The sequence below is a fragment of the Lonchura striata genome, chromosome 14 (assembly GCF_046129695.1).
Source record: "Lonchura striata isolate bLonStr1 chromosome 14, bLonStr1.mat, whole genome shotgun sequence".
Lineage (NCBI taxonomy): Eukaryota > Metazoa > Chordata > Aves > Passeriformes > Estrildidae > Lonchura > Lonchura striata.
The window spans coordinates 19,709,372-19,731,644 of record NC_134616.1 but is presented as its reverse complement, the minus strand read 5'-3'; the positions used below and the strand labels follow the sequence as shown (position 1 = coordinate 19,731,644).

Sequence of the window (22,273 nt, the reverse complement as noted above, 5' to 3'; positions counted from 1 at the left end):
GAATTCATGTCACTCTTCTGCTTTCTCTTGTGATTGCATATTGAGCAATAATCTTTTAGTATTTTAAGGCTCTTTTGTGTATTAATTATATGGGGTAGCATCTGGCAAAACTGAACTATTTTATACTTCTTGAAACACCTTATTATTTAGGAGCATGACAAGAATAACAGTGGGTACTTTTATCACCTCTTACTGCAGGGGAAAGTCTTGACTAAAAAAGGATTTTTTTTTCGTTTTGCTTCTAGATCTTTCAAAGAACAGATTTACTGAAATTCCTCCTGATGTCTGGTTGTTTGCACCACTGGAAACTTTAAATTTGTATCACAACTGCATCAAATCCATTCCAGAATCTATTAAAAACTTGCAAATGCTTACCTACCTTAACATTAGGTGAGTAATGGTGGTTGGTTTTCATCGTTATTTAACATATCTCCTTAAAATTTGGCATTTTGCTTCATCAAGCCATTGTGTTTGTAGAGTTTTCTTTGTTTCTGATGCTATGTAGAAAGAGAGTGTTCAGAAACCACAGCTATAAAAATTTGCTGCTATCAAGAGGCTAAATTACTCTGGCTAGAAAGTCCTGCTGATTTTGCACATTATTTACATCCATTGATGTAGTGCTCTATTTAAACTTGGAAAACATTTGGTTGGATTTTCTCACTAGAACAGAAGATGGATATGAGCTCTGGAAGGAGAGGTAATCTAGAAAACTCTCCTGACCCTTTTTTCTACAATACTCCTTATTTCTGATATTAGCTGCATCAAATCCAAAGCAGTTTTCTCAGTTAAGAGCTATTTAAATCCCCAAAACCTCCTGTGTCTCAAAATCTGCAAATACCAGTTCTTTCAGTACTGATTCATAAGTAAGGTGCTGTATTATGTGTAGTAGATATAATTCTTGCCATTTCTAATATGATATATGTGATATTGAATATTTGTTGGAGTATACACGTTTGTATTAGGAGTCCCCCCCCACCCCTCACAGGCGAAACCTGGTGTATGCCGAAACCCGATTTACACGTAAAAGGATGTGGCTTGGCCAGAAGATGGGCCATGTCTGGAGAGATAGGGGGACCCCAAGAGCTGATCATCGTGTGAACATCGTGTGAACGACCCGAGATGGATATCATGGAAATCCTGTTCTTTCCTTGTGGCTGGCTAGATAGAATTTGATTACAAATAAATATTTTATTTTTTCATTTTAAATTTGGCTGGACAAATTTTCATTTATAACAGTACATTTATAGAAGCAATGTATTAATTCTGTTAAATTCTGAGTGAACAATACAGAAAAGTTATTTATATAGATATGCATTAAGTCTCTTTTTATGTTGTGTTTCAGGCAGATATGCCAGGCTTTTCTGGTTGAAGGCATGAGAAGCAAAAATATAATACGCAAGTAAACTTTTTTTGAAGTGACTATAAAAATGTGGCAATGAAGCAGTCATTCATGTCACATAGATTTCCTCTGTTTTTTTTCAGGTTTTTGGGTTTTTTTAGGAGCTGCCTGCTTTACTATGAAATTCACAATACATTTCTTCCACCATCTGAAGCCCAAATTAGAATGTGGTTTTCTCCTGTAACAAAGCACTTGAGCTAGGAAGGTAGGATTTTAGCCAGTTCTCCAATGCTACAGCCCACAAGTTCCTGCACTGCAAAATCAGTCCTTGGACAGGAGCACAGAAACGAGGACAAAGCACAGTTTGGCAAAGGATCATCAAGAGAATCGACTCTTGAAAGAGTTAGAACTACACAGTTGCTGTGTAAAGAAATGTATTCAGCACCTCAAGTACCATTAAAAGAGAAATGGGTTGCTGCTGAAGAAAGTTAGGCCATATTTCTTTCAGAAAATACTGTGGTTTTGTATCATAATAATCCTCTTTAAAGTTGTGACAGAGTGTTATAAATAAAAATTTGTCCAGCCAAATTAATATGAAAAAATAAAATATTTCTTTTGCAATCCAATTCTATCTAGCCAGCCACAAGGAAAGAACAGAGCCGAGCCTGGGGTCGGCCCTGGGTGTGCAACAAAGAGGTCAGCCTCAGCAGAGGCTTTCCTCTATGCCCACACACCTCTATCCTAGCACAAGCGGTTTTTATAGGGAAAATGCCGCCTGAGGCTAAGATTTTGGCAGTCAGTCTTTTCTTCCATTCACAGTCCATAGGTTAATAAGAGAACAATTCAGTGTCCAGAGTTGAATTTATGGGAATGCTGCATTCACATGTATCTGTCCGAGGGATTTCCATGATATCCATCTCGGGTCGTTCACATGATGTTCACACGATCAGCTCTTGGGGTCCCCCTATCTCTCCAGACATGGCCCATCTCCTGGCCAAGCCATCTCCTTTTACGTGTAAATCAGGTTTCAGTATACACCAGGTTTCTTTCCCCTGCAAGGGTGGGTGGGAGTCCTAATACAAACGTGTATACTCCAACAAATATTCAATATCACATATATCATACTAGAAATGGCGAGAATTATATCTACTACACATAATAGTACTGTTAGAAATTTCCTAGATTTCTGCAGTTCCATAAACTGTAATCATAGAGAAAATATTTTTAAAATGCCAAGATTTTTAGCTTATGAAAACAGTGCTCTGACTTTATATCAGCTAAGCACTAAAACTTCTGGTATTTTTGATAATGTAATATGAACCCAAGTATTAGCACTTAAAAGTAACTTTTGTTGTCAAAAATAGAGCTAGGTCTGCCTAAATCAACAGCAAGTACTGATTTTTATTATTTTACTTTTACATGTGAAAGGAATTGCTTTCATATCACATCTGAACAAGCTTGTTTCCCAATGACTTTTTAAAATGTATCTTATTAGAAAGATTTTAGGTGCTTCTGGCAGTGGAAGTCCATCAGTGTGGGTCATTTTTCAATGTAGATTTAAATCCAGTAGTGGATTACAGTGTATTTCATATGCACAAAACAGATATGCATGCAGGTGGAAAATAATATACACAGAAGAAATACATTTTAATTAAGGCTTACTTTCCAGCCTATTGCTGCTAAGCAAAATAATTAAATGTTTAGGGCTTTTTGGGATGGCTCAGGAGGGTCACAACAACATGACGTGAGAAGCAAAATATAAATAATATAAAGCTCTGACTTGGTGGACTGTCAGATCAGGTGATTCTTCTGAAGGTACCAGCAGGATAAAAGCAAGTGTCAAACATTATTTCTTTTAACAGATTTCTCTGTATGTTTTGTTATTAGTTTCTGTCCTAGTACATCCTCATTTCATCATGTAAAATGGGGATCTGAAATTCACATACCGGAAATAGGCTGTATCTGATAAGGAATTTGTTATGGACACTGTAGATGAAATTGTAATAGATGGAGAATGTGATCTGGGACAGGAGAGAAGTTGTACCATATTCATCTCAAACTCCCTGAGAGCTATATAAGAGATTAGAATTCAGCCTTTCTTATCCCTTTTTCTTGCTTTCAAGTCGAAATCTTTTGTCAACATTGCCAAAATACCTGTTTGATCTCCCACTGAAAGTTTTGGTTGTCAGTAATAACAAGCTGGTGTCCATTCCAGAAGAAATTGGAAAGCTGAGAGATCTAATGGAGTTGGTAAGTACAACTGTGAATCTTTGTAGTACTTATAAGCACTATATATATATGTCATATATTCATTATATATTCAGTATAATAAATTGTTAATATTTTTACAATATAGAACTACAAAATTTAAATTTAGTTACTGTGTTTTATTGATTTTTTTGGTTTATTTTTCAAGGTTGTCCAGCCCAGAATGCATGTTTGATGGTGATTAAGGACTTAGTAGAGAGTATCATTCCAGTACCTGTGATATACCTATTTAGAACATAAAAAGGCTGGAAAAACGCTGTGATTGTTCAAACACTCTGGTCTACATAAATTAATATTAAATTAGTGTCAGAAATAGGTGTAGTCTGTGTTCACTTGATGCAGCTTTGTCACCCTCTAGTGCTTGTATCCAAAAAGCTTGAGCCTGCTATTGCTGTCTGTACATTTTTTAGTTTCATGAGTTGGTTCAAGGTTTATTAAGGAAAAAGAATTTTTAGAAGAGGAACAGAATGCCAGTCAATTGCCAGCAATAGCACAAGAAGTTTTTGACAGATCTGGGAACTACATCAGGAACTCCTGATTCCTAAGCTACAGTATTCATTTCAAACCCAGTATTTTGTCATTCATTGATTTCACTTCTTGAACTGAATCTCTGGAATCATTAAATACTTTAAAAAACAGCAAGATCTGTTGTGGTACGTCTTCTCCATGGAAAATACAAGATAGCTGAATTTCATTTCTTGGATTTCTTTTCTTTTAATAGGGTGTTTTCTAATAGTTTTGATCGCAGTCTTTCTCTGTGTAATTTCATTTAAGATGTTCAGCTGATTTATTAATTATATCTTTCTTAGGATATTAGCTGTAATGAACTTCAAGTTCTTCCCCAGCAAATAGGAAAATTGCAGTCACTTAGAGAATTGAACGTAAGAAGAAATAATCTCCATATGTTGCCAGATGGTGAGCTACTCATCTTCTTTCCATTGATGTAGGCAAATTAGGTAAAGTGTTAAGAAAATAACTGATTCTTTTTTTGTTTGTTTGCTTTTTTTCCTGAATGCAGAATTAGGAGACCTACCCTTGGTAAAGCTGGATTTTTCTTGTAATAAAATTACAGAAATTCCCATTTGTTACAGAAAGTTACGTCACTTACAAGTTATAGTTTTGGATAACAATCCAATGCAGGTACCACCAGCACAGGTTAGTATTAAACCACACAAGTACAGAAGTTTTCATAAGGATCTTAGAGGAAGCTCTTCTAAATTATACCAATGAAGTTTTCTCTTTTTTTAGCTGTATTTCTTGTATTTCTCCTTTTGGGGTGTTGTGGCTGTAAGTGCAGTGCAGCAGGTATTTCTTGGGGTGTATTCTCAGCAGACATGCTGTATAATTAAGAATTCTTTTTGTTCTTGTGTTTCCCAACAGATATGCTTAAAGGGCAAAGTACATATATTTAAATTCCTTAGTATTCAGGCGTGCCTCAGAATAGATAAAAAACCAGATTCTTTGGATCTTCCATCATTAGGTAAACGAATCCCCTCCCAGCCACTTACAGACAGGTGAGTTGTGGGGTTTTTGAGTATAGAGAACATACCTTGAAAAGGATGTTTATTTTTTTATGGAGAGTGAAACTACTGTTTCTTTCATTCTTGTGCGGATTTTTTGTGTGTTACTTTTCTTAATGAAGCATGGAGGACTTTTATCCCAATAAAAACCATGGACCAGACTCTGGCATTGGAAGTGATAATGGAGATAAAAGGTTGTCCACTACGGAAGTGAGTGTTTTTTCACTACTGAATTTGTAATTTCTGATGGTTTTAGAACTATTTCCTTTGTATTTTATATCACTTGAGAAATAACATCAGTAAGTTGTATTTAATCATCTTTCAAGATGTGTACAGTTGAGTTTAAACCCTTAGACTGCCATATCAGACACAAATTATTTATCTATTTCTTTAACTTTTCTGGTTAAGGTTGATTCTAATTAATATGATATGATGGGAATATAAGAAATCATATAATACCATTTCCATGTCAGTTCTGCAATAAACATGAGTGTCTTTGCAGCCATCTGATGATGATACAATCAGCCTTCACTCCCAGGTATCAGAGTCAACAAGGGAACAAACGTTAAGGAATGACAATCATGTAATGGGAAGTAAACTGGATCCACAGAAAGGTAATAGCAGTTCTGCATTTGTTGTTTTAGGTAACAGATACTTTGGTTAGGTAATCTTATGTAGGAAGATGGCTCAAAATTACAGGATCATGTGTTGGTGTTGTATTTTCATCAGTTCAGAAAACAATGTAATAATCACAAGCAGGAAAGGCTTGAGAGAAAGGAAAAAAAAATTATTTCTCTCTTAAGAAGGCACAGTTTCTCTGTTTTATCTTTATCTGACATTTCTCTCAGGAATAACATTTAGTCAAGGGAATTGTTTCAATGTCTTTCTTGTTCTTCATAAATCCTCCCCAGACCAGGAGGCGTTTGACTACATTGATCCCAGTGCCGAGGAGGGAGCTCTTCCCGAGCACGGAGATGCACAGATTGGCCCCCTACTCTCCTATGTCAAGGTATTAGAGACTGATAAAAGAAAAACTGTTGAGTAACCTTGATTTTCCCCCCCCTCGCCCCCCTCTCCTTAATTCAATTCTAACTTTTATTTTTCCATTTTGTTGAAGGAACAGGGAAAACATCCTGAGAAATCCCAGAAAATAGAACAAAATGAGGACTGGAGAGATGAAAAAAGGTAAATCTTAATATTTTTGAGTAGATTTTACTAGTAGTGGCAGGGGTGATAGTGGGGTATTTTTTAAGCTCCTTGCATATGGAGAAAAGAATTCTCATACTGAACAGAGTGTTCCTCTTGGACAGAGAATAAGCTTGCAGGAAGCACTGCCTAATTACTGCCATAATGAGCCATTTCTGTTTCTTGATTCACATTAGGTCACTAATGTTAAATTTTTCAGACTCCAGAAAGAACAGCTGCTGGCTGAAGATGATGATGAACTCAAAGAAGTGACTGACTTGAGAAAAATAGCAGCTCAGTTGTTGCAGCAAGAACAAAAACACAGGTATAACAATATTAGTTAAAATGACTTCTGTTACAATTAATTTATTCTTTAACCTCTCTTATACCCAAAAGGTTTTGACACCTTATTTTGAGAAGAGTTTTGTCCAGCTGCTAAGGATTGAAGTGATGGACTCTGTCAAGATACTGTTGTGTGTTTCTTGTCTGAATTACACAACTTCTCTACACTTTGTTTGTGACTGGTTATTTTTATTCAGATACAAGCTAATTTAGGTCGTACTTCCTTCAGTCAATATCCTGTGGACTGAAGGGGAAATTAGTTTTAACATTATCATATCTAATGACAATATCTATGGATAAAAATTAATCATTTCAACTGCCTGTCTTTCTCTGCTTCATTATGGGCATCTCAACAGAATTTTGAAAAGGAGCCATGGAATAAGCAGCAGATTAAAGGAATGTAATAGAACAAGTTAGCAACTGTGTAAAAGAACAAGAAGGAATAGCTGGAGTCACACAGAAGTGGCCAGACTGGCATAAGAGCAGTTTCTGTACTGTTCCTTTAACAAGCAGGCAAATACTGTAAGGTACTTCTAGAGTAAGTGCCTCTGAGAAGTGTAAGTTGTATTTAATAGTAGTTCATCAACTAAAATAGTTCATAACACTCATTCAGTATCTCACAGTAATGGATGTAAGTTCATACCAACTTAAATACTATGCTCTTTTCTTTCAAATTTCTGTGTAATTATGATACTCTGCTGCTTTGCTTTTAAGATGGTTTAAATACACATGAAGCTCTTAGAGAAACTGAGATTTCAATACTATGAATTTCAGGGTCTTAAAAATTCACCGGCATTTTATATTAGGTAAATATAGTAACAGTAGTGTGCATGTGTGAAAGATAAAATAGGTTTTGCTTAGAACTCCAAGCCCTGCATTCAAGAATTGGCTGTTCACAGGGAGGGGCAAAATAGGAATGAAATGTTAATGCTAGCGTATTCTCCGTACCTGAAGTACTGCAAATAAGGCCAAGAATGCATCATTTTCTCCTATTAAGAAGAGAGAATGAGCATGTTTTTCTCATATTAGGTTTTAATATGATAGTTATTTATGTTGCATGAGGCTCTTGTTTGATTATGTATTTCCTGGTTATATAATAATTTGAAGTGCCAAGCCACTTGTCTTCTGAAGTACTGCAATTTTAATTTTACTTGTCATATATTGTTGTGTCTTAATGCAGTGGTCTTGCTAATTGTTCTGCTTTGTCTTGAATTATGCAGATATACAATCTTAATAGTTCTTAAGTTTTACTTCTTAGTTTAGCATTTATATTTTAAAGTTGGCTTATCTTTAGGTACATGACCTCAAAATCTCCTCTAATAGAAAATTTAGCCCTGACTGGCAATAAGGTTATTATTTATCATTTAGTGAAGATACTTCTATGCTTATTTGTGGAAAATATGGTCAATCAGTGAACAGAATCCTCATAGAATTTAAGCATCACAAAATAACTCCTTAGTAATCACATTTCTGTTTGTTCAATGTATGTTTTTGTAATATTATGCAGTCTTCTCTCCTTTTGCTTGCTATGCTAATGACTTCCCTGTCCTCTCCCATCAACCTATCCTGCTTCTTCCTTCCGTCTTTGACTTTGGTGTGTATGAAATGTGAATACAGACGAAGGCCACTAAGCTATAGAACTTCATTCAGTGAAAAGCTCTTCCAGAGGACCAGGGCGGCAGGACGTGCATCAAGGTATAAAGACTTAAAATGTGGACAAAAGAAATGCTCTTGGCCATTTCTTGAACAAACACAGTTAAAGAGATTGGCTGAGTTAGCCTAAGATGTTTTGTTATCAGAAACAGTTTGCAATATTTTCTTTGTTCTTTAGGATGAAATATTAATTAAGAAAAATATTTAATTAGGTGATTCTCCAAAGACCACTTTGAGTCCAAACCTAAAAGCTTTTATTTTTCTTTAAGTATACAACCTCAGATATAGTACCTCATGCAAAGTGGTGCTTTTACTTTTTTGGGATTTTGTTTGGTGTTTTTGTGTTGTTTGTTTGATACTTTGGTTTTAAAGTGATCATTTTCAAGTTAGCATGACCAGAGATAATTTGTTTTACATTTGACCCATGGTGGAAGTATTTGTAATATACAAACCTCACCAGTAACATAAAATTGGAGTATAGTGTAGACTATACTCAAACATGTGAGTGTTGATGAAGTGATTTCAGACTCTGCAACTTAGTCTGGATACTCCTTGTCTTTTTCAAAAGATAGTAGAGTAGTTTAGATTAAAATAATTTTCATTGGTTCCAAATGAGCCTGTTTGAATTTGCATCATGATTTAGTCTGGGTTTTTACTTGGCAGCAGTGATTTCCTAAAACTTTCTAAATCCAGAAGAGCACAGCTTCAGTCACAAAGCAGAGCCAGATGTGAAGTCAGTGGACTGCTCTGGAACGAGTTGAAAATAAATCATCTTTGTCTCACTGAACAGGATTTCTAGTGTCTTTTTACACTTTAGAGATTCAAGGTAGTTCTTGCTTATCTAAACTTGAAGATAGCTAACCTTAAAATAACACTACCATTTTCACCTTATTTGTCTGTTAATCATTGTTATGTTTGCACAAAATCTGAAAGTATAAGTTGCTGAGAAGAAATTCCACTCTTTAAATTCTGAAACTTGAGAAGATGTTTTCCAGTATCTTTGTTGGTCTTGCCATTGCATTTCTCTGTCAATCACTTTGGAGTAGATGCTGTGATTTCACAATACAGAAGTAGAATATATAAATGTGGTGTTGAGTAATTTAGATTTTAAAAATTGTGTGAGTTTTAGAACCCTTTAAGAGGATTAGTTTGGGTGTTATCTCTGTAGCAACATGTTGCAGCATGCCATGAGGGGCGTGCTGCTCAGCTGCGGCAGGGGCGCGACCGTCCTCCTGCGAGCTCTGCAATTCCCAGTTATCGGCAGGTCCAGCGCAGGGACAGACAGTGATGACACAGGGCTTGGAGTGGAACAACATGGATTTATTACTGGGCTCCCAGACAAAGCTGGGGGAGGGGGGTGAACAGAAGTTTTTATACAGTAACTCAGGAGTAGGAGTGTAGGAGTGTAAACCAACGAGGATATGGTAAGGGAGGAGTGTAAGGTGGGGCAAATAGCTCATGAGCGTATCAGGGAAAATGGTGAGGGGGATAATGCAAAGTAACAAATGGGGTGTCGAGGGCATCAAGACAGACACAGAACTCTCTGGACAAAGGGGTAGGGATAGGGAGGATTGACAACTTGGAAGGGAGGAGGTTAGGGAAGGGCTTGGGAAAATTTGCCACTGGGAAAGGGATGGGATTAGGGAGGAGAACAGGGGGCAAACATGGATTCAAAGCAAAACAAACGTCAACAATAGAATTGTTGTGATTTGTAGGAATCATAACTAGGAAATTAATTGCAGTTCTAGCTCAGTTATCCTATGCAGGTTCTTAGTTCATGAATCAGTCAGGACATCAGTATTTGGCCTGATAATTGACCTATACAATAAAGATTTGGGTTTGATGAGTGATGATGTGAGTGACAACGTTTGCTGAAATTATTGGTGGACCATCAACACCACTTTTGAGTGTACCTTCTGAACCTGAACTACTTCTGCGTTCATGTTACATACTCTGCTTTGCATTGTATTTATTGGAAGACAGTAATTAATGTGCCTGCAGTGATTCCCCCTGAACCCCTTTCAGCTGAACAAATTATTTTGCCAATTGTCTGCAATTTAGTAGATTCAGATTAATTTTCTTCACTATTTTCTTTAGTTAAAGAAAGTTTATTATTCCACAGGAAATTGAGATTTCTGTAACTAGGCTTTCAACATGTCAGATACTGAACTTGCTGTTACTTCCCCATCTATGTTCTTCAGTTTTTAAACAGGAGCTTTCAAAAATTACTGGTGTTTCTTTTAGAAAGTATAAGAATATACTTTGTTTAAATAATTTTAGTTCCTTATGAACTCAGTTATTAATTATATAGATGTTGCACAGAAATGGTGAAAAGTAGATGAAAATTGTATGTAAATATATGTTAGAATTAGCTTGAATGGTTTTTCCTTGTGTTTCATATAATAAGGATAGAAAAGGAATAGCCTATATTATATACAACCATTGCATTTACATTACAGTGTCAGTGCAAGTCCACCAGTGTTGCATTAAACTGAGTCTTAATTTTTTTTTTTTTACTTGTAATTCTTGTTTGCTACAAAGTCTCACTGAATTTCTCATTGCTTTCAGTTGAAGATAAAGCTAGTCTAAACAGGGGTTCTCTGTAAAAAAGTAATGACTTTAAAATAGCATGTTTATATTCTGGATTGCTAACCCGTGCTCTGGATATTATTTTGGTTACTGTTTTTTCAGGCTGTAGTATAAATTCTGGGATGCCCCTTCAATCTTAGTTTCCGAACACAAAATAGAGGAAGCAGGTGCTACAGACTGAGTGCAGCAAACATTTACAGGCTTAACTTCTCATAATCCCATTTAGCTGAGGGTCGCACAATGAGAGGTTTATACTGAATATGAGATTACTGAGCTCAAAGTTATCATAGTAATCAGAAAAGTTTGATTGAAAAATCATTAGTCATTTAAAGTTAATGTCTGTGCTGCAGTACATAATGGTAAAGAGGTATAAAAAGGGGCCTACTGTTTTGCTTTCTTCCATGGAATAATTGGTTGTGTTCTGATTCTTAATACATTCTAGTTCTCAACATAATTATATGTAAATACACTTCCACCACACTTCTGCACATGGAGTCAGTGTCAAAGTGTAATATTGCTACCTTCAAGAGTTCAGAATTTTTCACTTAAGTTCAAGATGATGCTTACTTGAAAACATTTGGTTTTAAGTGTTACTGATAATTTTATTTTTAACACTTAAAACATCCATAATAGCTTGTATCATCTTCCTGTGCACATACACACATGTAGTATGCATTTGCTCCAGATGAAAACACCTTTCTGAATATCTGTAAGTTTAGGCTTTTTTTGGCTGTTTATCATTTAGAAAAATGGAATTTCCATTAAATTCTGCATTAAATTTTTTATTTTGTTCTTAAACTCTTAATTTTCCACCTCACCTTTTTACCTACATTTCCTTTGCACTTGCAGCATTTCTTTCTCAGCCACCTTCTCATCTGTCCCTCCCGACTGACTTTTCTGTGCTCAGTCTGTCTCTATCCTTTCTGGTCTGCTTTAGGTTGACTCTCTTTCGTCTTCTAATTTTAGGGAACAGTGGGACTTTTTTGTGTTGAGAGCAGCATCACTTTACACAGGTGTGAGATCAGTTGAAATAGTATCTATTTAGGGAGAAAAGTAAGAGGAGACTTCTTATTGGTTTGAGTTATCACCAAATTTTGCTTCCTTAAAATACAGAACTTGAAATACTTCAAGAGCTGGAAATTACACACTTAATTCAAATGTAAGCAGGAATGCACTTGGATTTCAAATGTGTTCACACACATTTTAGTTTAATGGAAGAGCCACTTAATGTTCAAAACTTTTTTATTTACAGGAAATATGATGCAGTAAAAGTAACATATTCTAAAAAAATTGTTTTAAATACCTTTCTTTCCCCCCTAGGCTTCTTAATCATTCAGTTTCAGTAAACACAAGGAACAGGCCAAAGCAGCCAATGGAATCTGAAAAATGGTATTGATATACTTAAATATATCACAGCTTTCAATGTTTTATTGCTTTCATTTTTGTTTATTATGTTACTACTGCCATCTTCTGTCATAATGTTTTTAAAAGCTCATTATTAAATTGAAGCTACAAGAGTAATCTATACTTGAGCTTCATTCTTTCAGATAAAAAAAAAAATCTGTTCTTCTGAGCATTTAGGAAAGTAGATGTGATACAAAAACAAATTTGTAGGTTTGATTATGGTAGCAATTCATTTATGTTTCAGACCTCTAATTTCAGTGTGGAAGGTTGTAGCTCTTCCCACAGGTGATGGTGCTGTGCAGATGTCTTATCCTGTCTTACACAAGATGCCACTGGAACTGTGCTTAGGCACAGTAAAATCTAAATTTTCCTCCTTGTCAGTCCCTTTGTACTGTTAAGAGCTGTTGGAAAAGCATTGCTGGGAGTTCAGCCTACAACACCTTTATTGTTTGTGGAGGATATGTTACTGAGGAATCCACTGTCTGCAGGAGCTATACTTAGGCTTTTTCTTTGAATTAAAAAAAAAAAATACATAAATAAAGCGAAACACCCACACACAAAACAAAGAAAAAAAAAAAAAGAAGAAGAAAAGCCAAACCCAGAAACCACCAATAATTTAAAATAAGCAAAGCCTTGTCTTTAGGGAACTGGGAAATGTCCAGACCTGGAGAGAAAAAAGCTGTAACTGCTCTTAGTGCTGGATAGCAGTGGGGTGGGAATGATCTCTGCACTTCAGCTACGCCTCAGGGGATCATCTTGACCCAGTGGAGCTCCTTCAGTGTGACACATCCTACTTTGGCTGTCTCTCCTCTCAGTGGTACCTGTGGTTCTTCAGAGCTGGCTGCACACATGTCCTGTGGTTGTGTGTCTCGTGCTGTAGCTGTTACTTGGAATCTTCCAGGCCTTGCTGGCTTATCACAGGTTCTCTATGAGTTTCTGTCACCTATTCAAGTGTATACCTCTGTTAGGCTTCTTTATTAGAGAAGGGAAGAATTAAATTCGCCTTTTCCTTTTTTTATTAATGAAACAGGCAGTTCTGAGACTTAAAACCAAAACAAACAAAAAAATCAAAATAAGTTTTATCTGAATAAAAGTACTGTAGTGTGGAAGACCCATTGTCAAGTTTTGTTAAAGGAGCGTGAAATATGATTTCAGATTTTAGCTTAATGGTCATTCTTCGAAGCCACATTGTGACATCTTGTACAGATGGCAGAAAAATACTGTAGTGCTGTGGAGAAGCCACTTTTTAAGGGTTTACTTTTTCGATATTTTCAAGTAACTTGTTTTAAAGTACACAAAAAAGTAGTGTGCTTCATAATACCTTTCATCTTACTTTTTAGTGTTTCAACAAATGAAGTGAATTCCTCAGTGTCCCCATACAGCTGGCAGGTAAATACTCAAATGTAAATATGGTGGTTTTATATTGCAGTGGTTTTGTTGTTGGTTCCTTGATTTTGTCTCTATGGCAGAAAACTTCATGCCTTCATGTGATTGCTTATATACATAGTTCTTGAAGGTGTCTTAATTGTGGTGGAAAATATAAACTGTTTGGAGAGCTTATGCCTCAATTTTACTTGTTTGTAATGGAGGACTTTTGTTTTAAAAGCATCTGGTACCAGCTTTAAGGTCTTGAAACTAATGAGGCATAAATTTTACTTTCTTGGGTTTAGTATGTCTTTCCATATAAAGGTGTTGCCTCACCATAAGGTTAAGTTTGGTTTTTAGATGCAGCTTCTAGATGGGTTGAAGTATGTAGGCCTTTAATTTCCAATACCTCAGTGAGAAGTTTGCGTGATATGACAAAATTCCAGTTAAAATGTAGAGAGCACCTTATTATTTCAATCTCTTACTTATCTACAATTGCTTTAAATGCCCTCATATTCTTGTAAGAAGAAATAGAAATGTTGTGGTACCCTTAGGAAATAGGCCATTTAGATTGTCTACTTTAAATTTTCATAAAGTAGGCAGTCATATATATTTATTATTATTTAAGAATCAATCTACTTTAGCTGTCTCCTCAGTATGTATTACATAATACAATGCTTTGAAAGAGAGATTTCTCATCCAGCTTGTTGGGGTGTATAGTCTTTTAGATAGAAACAACCAACAAATACTCCAACTGTCTTGTTGTAGCCATCCTTTCTCTGTGTGATGAGTATTGACAGTGAGAAATAAGATGTACTAGTGGCTAACCACACTTGAAACTGGTGTATTTCTGGCAGCCTTTGGTGATTTCCTAACCTACCTACAAAATTAGTCTCAATGCTGAAAAGTGTTATTTTCTCAAGAATTATTTCATAGATTATTTTTCTTCTGTGAAATACATTTTAGAATTTGAAAAGAAAGTGGTTTCTACCTGAATCACCATTAAGACTCTTAAACTTTGTCCTGGGTTGACAAGGAAGTGAGTTTTCTTGGGAAGTTATAGTCAAACCAATCAGTGGTCAGATTTGAATATTGACACCTGGTGTGACCACTGAAGGCATTGGACACACCTCTGAGAACACAGGGGTTTAAAAGCAAAGAACTCCCAGAGGAACTTTTTCTTTTGTTGCGGTCAGTGAAGAGTTCAGACCTCCCCTGCCCAGCCACAGACTGGGTGCGGGAGGGGAAGCCATGCAGCTTGGAGAGGTAGGCCAGGGTGTGAAGAGACTGGAACTGGGTCGGCCCCTGCAGGACAGAAGGGTGGAAAAAACTGAGATGTCTTTGTTCCCCCTCCCAGAGGGAGAGAGAGAGACAGAGAGCCTGTGCCACCTGGAAATTTGATATCATGTGCCAGCAGTACACTGGCAGAGGAGAAAGGGGAGGGGGAAGGTGCCCAGCCATGGGAGTCCTGGGCAACCTGCCACAGAGCAGATTTCAGTCGTCCTGGGAACCCGAGACTTTTAACCCTGTCTTAGGCAAAGAAAGTTTTGTGAAACACTACTACTCCGCAATTTGAAAGAGAAGAGATAATCTGGGACCTGAGATGTCAGTAGAAGATGGAAAAGAAATCCTAGGTGGGAGGAGATGATGGAGTGGCCTTTAGCTGGACTTTTGTTGTATAGCTATAGACTGAACTAGTTCTCCCCAAAACAGAGACTACATTTAGGGGGATGCAATGGTTTGAACCAAGAGAGTGACCTGCTGCAGTGATTGCCAGTGCAGGAGTGGAGGTGACCTGCTGCAGTGACTGCCAGGGCAGGAGAGAGAGTGACCTGCTGCAGTGATGCCATTTGCAGGAGTGGAGTGTACAGAGTGTGTGGTGGTGCCCTCTGTCTTCAGGGAAGAAGAAGATCTCTGTTCTCGAGACCCTTGGCCCCAGGGAAGGAGAAAATGGGGGAGACTGTTGCCCCAAAATAAGAAACTGTTGTTCTTTGGTACTTGATGAAGCATCCTTAAAGGAACCCTGTGAGCAGTCTTGGTCCATGCATGGTGGTGAGAGCACTGTATATTGAAAGAGGATGTCACGACAGCAAATTTTCTCCGGGTGTTGCCATGTGTGACATGGAAACTTAAGGTTTCAACTGTGTTTCCTGTGGAGGACTATGGTACAAGAGAGACTCCTCTGTCCATTTATGAACTGAGAATTGATTGAGTGGTGGTAACTTGATCTAGGGTCCAAGGTTTTGTCTCACTGTGTTTTGGTGGAAATTGGGTGGGGGGGAGGAGGAATGTTCTGAAGAGTTTTCATTCTGTTTTCCTGATGCCGTGCCTTGGTTACAGAAGAAGGGGGTGGCACAGGCTACCAGCTAGCTCCGACTCGCTCTCCCCTAGGCGCGAGCCACAAGCGGCCGCTCCCCGCCTCATCCACCAGCAGGCACAGGGCGGTGGTTCGGCCACTGGCTGTGGTCCCTTACCGACAGAAGCGGCTGATAAGAGTGGACCCATGTAGAAGGATCGAGGCAAAGGAAAAAGGGAAGGACCCTTGCTTGCGTCTCCGAGCAGTCTTTATTTCTCCCTGCGCTGGGAGCAGCACAGGTGACACAGCGTAACAACTTGAAGTAAAGGCAGAGGCAAAAGGACGTGAAGTGGAGAAAAATGGCGACTTTTAAATGGGGCCTGTCCCCAGGGGGGGAGACAGACTAACAACAAATCGAGGGCTAGATAGTAGGAGTATGGAGTGCATATATGTAAACATAAAAACAGATAGGGAAGGGGAAGGGGAGAGTGCATACTTAATATACCAATGAGTGAAAAGAAATATCATAACTGACAATGAAGCTTCTAGATAAATGGGTGTAGCAAATAATGACAGACAAGCTGCAGGGGCAGGATTTGGAAAATGGACAGGGAAAGATCTGGAAATAAGGGAAGTATATACCATGACTGACATGGGGAAAAGCAGGAAAACAGGTGTGTCAAACCATGACAAGGTGGAAAACAACTTTGGGGAGAGACTATTAGGAAAACTGAATAGGGGTAAATACGGACAAACCATTGCAATATTTTAAACAATTTCTTAAGCAAATAAACTTCAAAATCCCACTACCACATTTTCCTGTGTGTTCCTTTTACCATAGTGTAGGTTAATAAAGTTTTTTTTCTTTATTTCTAAGCTCGAGCCTGCTCTGCTCTGTTTCTGGTCACATTTCACAGCACTCATTTGAGAAGAATATATGTTCATGGGTGCACTGGCATTGCACCAGTGCCAACCCATGGCAAGCTTCAGGTCATACAGCTAGATTGGAGCAGGCAAACAATTAACCATTGTAGTTCATAATTGTGCTTATATGCAAAAAGGATGTTTACATTTTACATTAAAATATTTCTGACTATTATAGCCACTGGAAAACCAGAAGGATTCAGTGGATGAGCAGCACTGGCCAGAAACACAGCCAGTAATCTGGCAGAATGAAGAAAGAAGGAGAAGTAAACAAATTAGAAAAGAGTATTTCAAGGTAATGGGGGGGAGTGAGGGTGGGTGGCACTTCTTTTAATAAGAGTAGAAGAAACTATAAAACTAAATAAAGGTAGATACTCAAAGGTTGTAATGCTTTTAAATTTGCATGTAATATATAATTTTTTATTTTACTCTTTTGATTAATATTTATATGTATGTATTTAGGATAATTTGAGAGTGCAGGAAAATCAAGAGAAAAAATGGATAAAAGATTTTGTTTATCCTTCATATAAAAGAAAGTAATTAATTGTTGTTTTCTGGCAAAACCAAAAACTAATCTTGTCATTGGTTCTTCACCACCTATTTGGAGGAGTTTTTATTTATTTAGTTATGTACTTATTTTTAGTGCAAAGAAAAGATAAATTGCCTTTTTTTTTGCAGCATGGTTCTATGAGTGATTTATGCCTTTTTGATCTCATGGCAGTAGTTTTCATTTCAGAAGGAGTATTTTCAGTGTTCCCTTCCTGCTGTAGTGTGCACCCTCGGTCAGCAGGTGCCAGTGTCTGCTTTCTGCAGAACAGAGGGGAAGCTCTAGCAGCAGGGTAACATTTGTTTTGGGCTAAGTAGAAAAATAGGAGGGCTCTGAGCAGTGCTAGGTTGAATTAGAATTAAATTTGTCACTTAAGAAATAAGTTTCTTGGGTCTACACCATCAAACATCTCTGTGAAATGCCAGGGAGCGTCAAAGAAATTAAATTCTCAGAGAACGGAGTATGCTATACATCTCAGATATCTTGTTGTGATTACAGAAGCTTTTTTTTTTCCCTGAAGGGATTATCAAATTGTATCCTCTTTTCAGGGTTTTCATCCTGAAATTAATTTTTTGCTGTGGCATTGAAGAAGAGAGAGAGAGAGAGAAACTTATCAGTAAAACAGAATTCAGTTTGACTGGTTAAAGAGCTGTGCTATCAGTACACAAGTGGTTCATCATAACTTACCGATCAGTTGTGAACTCTGTGATGGAAGCAGATGCCTGAAATCACATTACATACAGCTCTAGATGGGTCTCCTAAGTGAATTAAACAGCCTGTACCAGTAATAAACGAAACTGTTTCATAATTTCATTTGCAAAACCAAGACAATAAGCCACTGAAACAGAGTCTGTTTGCCTTGGCAAACTGGGAAAAAAAAATAAGCACCAGTGCTGTTGTGAGAAACCAGTGACAATACAGTTGTCTCTTGCTTAGCTGGCATTTGTGTTACATCATGAAGAGTAGTAGCCTGGCCACATACACCCCACAAACTTAGACTTTTGTAGTGATGATATTTTAAATTTGATCTGCATGGGGCTTCTCTATTTTTTAGTACACTTGATCTGTAGACAATGAAATACATTTATTTTTAAAATACCACTTTTGTAGATTTTCTCCTTCAATTTCTCCTTAATTTCCTCCACTTTCTGCTGTTGGAATCTGAGGTATTGATGATTCTGAAATTGTAAAAAGTCTCTGTCTTTCTGCTCCATTGCCAAAGAAGAAATCATAATTTGTCTGTGCTGGTTTTCAAGGTTGTTTATTCTTGCTTGTCTATAACATGTTCTGTCTGACCTGCAGCGGGTCTGTTCTGCAGGGCAGCGTGTGGGGCTCTGCCCCTCAGTGGGATGTTACAAACATTATATACCAGAAACTACGTGTGCTATATTTACAATAATGTGCCAATATCTATAATCTACATTGAACAGTGTGTCCCTAGCCTAAACCAATAGAAAAATGCCAACACTACAATGAAACATGGAGGGCATGAAGAAGGATAAAAAGGACAAGACACACCCAATTTCCTCTATCTTGTCCCCTTTAAACCCCTAGAGTCCTAAAATTTTACTTTTGCACCGGTGCCACACTTAATTATTACTTATATCAAACACTCAGAGCTTGTAATTCATCCTGTAAGATTGAAAACTCTTTTCCATGGACAGAGATCACAGACAGTGTCTTTGGGGGCTCTGTCCAGGGGGGTTCCTGACCCCTGCCAGGGTCCCAGACCTTCCAGGGCAGCCAGAGGGAAGCCATGGATTCCCACATTCTGCATAATCAGGGAAGTGGGGCAGTGATGAAACCAACACACAACAAAACAGAAAGACCTGTGGGTAAAGCACTGTCTTAAATACATAAAAGGATGTGATCAGACTTTGAAGTTTTAAAGGCAACCTTAATATTTTTTAATTTAATTTTTTGCAATGTCAAGGTAATATCCTTAAGTGTAAGCAATCTTAGTCACATAAAACATATTACAAAAGCAGCTTTCACAGGTTGCATAATTTTTTCTAAGAAATAATGCTTCATGTTAGCAGTTGTTAAGATCTTTTCACTTAGATCAGCTATCACATGCAGAGTTTACATTATAAAATTGTTTCGTTTTAAAATGCACTCTTCAACTAACCAAGATCTTGTCTAGCCTAGAAATGTCATGTTCTTTTCTGGTTTGTTTCTTTTTGTTCCGTTGTTTCTGTAATATGGCTTTTTTTCTCAGCAGCTTCATTAGTAATAAGTAACATCTGAGTGAAAGTAAGCCTTTTAGTTCAAATGAAAACCATGCTTTCATTTTAAAGTAATAATTTTGTGTGTTTTGCAGTACAAGTCTTCCAGAAAGAGCTCAAGTGGAAATGAAAATGATGAGGTGAGATGTAGTAGTTGTGTGAAATATTAAGAAATAAGTTTATTCTCTTGTCTTTTTTGAACAAATTAACTTTGCATTCCAAAGCCATAGCAGAAATAACTATTATACTCCTTTATTTGAAAAAAAAAAGATCATGGTTTCCTGCTGGGGAACAGTAAGATGTTTGCTTGTTTTGGTAATAGCAAAATTAGTCCACCTATTAAGCAGAGGTGATGTAAAACTAATATTTGATATAAATAGCTAACAGTGGTTCCTTGCCTTATATATTTTAAATTTAGTTGTTGCCAGTTTGTAGCATACTTGACAAATGTTACATGTCTCATGGATTTCATAATTTCATATTTCTTGTTAAAGCATCATTTTTCATTTTTATAATTTCATCTCTTTGATTTCTTTTTAGCAAGACAGTGATAATATTAATGTGTCCCCACAGTCTCCTGTGTCGTCTGAGGTACAAATTTGTGGGTTTGTTTTTCATTCAACAAACATTTCTTTGTGTTCATTGTTGTCACCAGGTTTTCATGCAGATAGTAAGCTGTTAGTTTCCTTTAAAATTACAATTAGAAGTCTTTAATCGTAATAAAAATTCAAAAAGAGATAGAAACTAGAGACAGATACTACAACTTGTTTTACCTTTACATCTCAGGTCTCCCCTAGAGTTCTTTTTGACTGGTGTGAGGAAAGGTGCACTGCTTCGTCTCCATTATCTTTCCTGATGAAAATACTAATGAAACAAAAATCAAATTTGCCATATTTGATAGGCCTTCCTAAGGAAGACTGCTTTTCAGGGCACATAGTCATTGAGAGGATTTGAAGTTTATGGTTTAGTACTTTATACATCACCAGGAACCCAAAAGTGCTGACACTTCTCAAGGAGTTTCATCCTTCTCAATCCTGGGTGTCACCTTTGTGGTGCAGCCTTCCAGCTTCATTCAGGGGTGGCTGTGCCTGAAGTCTCACTGCTTAGCTCAAAATAAAGCAAATATTATTAACATTTCTACCTCATGTCAGTAAGCAGTCTGAGACAGAAGAATTAAAACATCGCCCAGAATACACTGGAATGAAACAAGGATATTTCTTGTACATAGCAAGATACTGAGTTCATTTCTCTTTTCGGATGGTGAAATGAGAAAAACCTGGTCTTCATAGGTGGAAGTAGATATTTCTTAAGAAATATTTTGATGCTAAACATTGGGAGAATAATTGCATTTGCATTGGCTTACAGCTGACTTAAACTCTGTTCTCAGAATGTTTTGCAGTAGTTTGAAATATTCTGTAATATATTTTAGGTAATCTGGTGCTGCTTTTCTTTCTCATTATGATAGTTTTATCTATATATAGTAAGGCTACATTAATTCCATTTATTTTATATTGTCCTTTTCAAAAGACTTTTACAGTTAAGCAGAAGGACTCTCCTTAGGCAAGAATAACTTAAACAGTGTCTTGATGGGAACAAAAGTTACTTCTTTTAATGAGTGGAAGAAAACTGACCTCATCTCTTTTAACAGGATTATGAAAGGACAGATAGTAACACTCATGGTCCGTTTGGTCTCAAACCAAGATCAGGTAAGCTGCTGTTCTCTAACACAGTGTGTTTATTTGCCAGGCTGCAAGAGGCAGTAAGCATAGCAGATGTCACAGTACAGCACTCAATTTACTTATTGCTGGAGAGTACCAGGGAAGGCACAGACAGCTGCTTTGACAAACAAATAATTGGAAGCTCCTTAAGTTGTAGAGTGATTTGTTTGGGTTTTTTTAGGGAGTTTTTTTCCCACTTATTTATTTTGTGCATACTTAGTCATTTTCAAAGGACAGGGAAACAGTACACAATTGCTCTTAAGGTTTAATGGCTTAAAGGCTTTATACTTAATTAAAAGTAAAACACAATGCAGATACTTCTAAAGCTAGACTGATATTCTTGAAGAAGCTCAGATGGGGTTGTATGTCTCATATTGATAGTTCATTATTTAAGCCAGTTCAGTCTCCATGCTTTCTAATTATCCATTTACACTTGAGTAAGATGATCTCTGCATTTTATTTGAAGATGTTTTATAGGCAGCATCTTGTCTAGCAGGATGCTTAAACATACTTGTTCTTCAAAGTTCTGCAGATTTTTTCCTGTTTTTATCCTCAGTTTTAGATCTTTAGTTTTTGAATGTTTTCAATTAGAATTCTGACTGACTTCCCTCATGTTTGACAGCTTTCAGCCGTGCCTCACGCCAGGACTATGGTGCAGTGGATCCTGGGTTTACTATGAGGAGGAAGATGGAACATTTAAGGGAAGAAAGGGAACAAATCAGACAGCTTCGCAGTGTAGGTACCATTGTGCAGTGCATTTGGTTTGCTCTGTTCCACAATTTAAATCTTCATTTTAAAGGCCTCCAAGTTGTTGCAGTTGTACAAGGGCATCCCTGTAGTGATGTTTCTTCCTAAGAAATTTCATGTAACAGGCCTCACTGGGACTTGTTTGAGTCCA

The 22,273-nt window shown here is 37.1% G+C and overlaps 1 protein-coding gene across 7 annotated transcripts in view; it reads left to right on the top strand.

Moving 5' to 3' along the window:
- The window catches only part of LRCH2 (leucine rich repeats and calponin homology domain containing 2), a 53,903-nt gene that overhangs the window by 15,136 nt on the left and 16,494 nt on the right, over positions 1-22,273 (top strand). The window contains exons 2-19 of one of the 7 annotated variants that reach the window (XM_021547479.3): positions 246-390; positions 3,463-3,589; positions 4,417-4,522; positions 4,626-4,762; positions 4,988-5,121; positions 5,250-5,337; positions 5,666-5,741; positions 6,039-6,136; positions 6,245-6,312; positions 6,533-6,637; positions 8,272-8,349; positions 12,217-12,285; positions 13,641-13,689; positions 17,064-17,180; positions 19,753-19,797; positions 20,198-20,248; positions 21,306-21,363; positions 21,998-22,110. In XM_021547479.3, coding sequence (XP_021403154.1) covers positions 246-390; positions 3,463-3,589; positions 4,417-4,522; positions 4,626-4,762; positions 4,988-5,121; positions 5,250-5,337; positions 5,666-5,741; positions 6,039-6,136; positions 6,245-6,312; positions 6,533-6,637; positions 8,272-8,349; positions 12,217-12,285; positions 13,641-13,689; positions 17,064-17,180; positions 19,753-19,797; positions 20,198-20,248; positions 21,306-21,363; positions 21,998-22,110 — 1,664 coding nt within the window. Of the gene's footprint in view, positions 1-245; positions 391-3,462; positions 3,590-4,416; positions 4,523-4,625; positions 4,763-4,987; positions 5,122-5,249; positions 5,338-5,629; positions 5,742-6,038; positions 6,137-6,244; positions 6,313-6,532; positions 6,638-8,271; positions 8,350-12,216; positions 12,286-13,640; positions 13,690-17,063; positions 17,181-19,752; positions 19,798-20,197; positions 20,249-21,305; positions 21,364-21,997; positions 22,111-22,273 lie in introns of all 7 variants that reach the window. The other 6 variants (XM_021547478.3, XM_021547482.3, XM_021547481.3 and 3 more) reach the window with 6 other exon arrangements.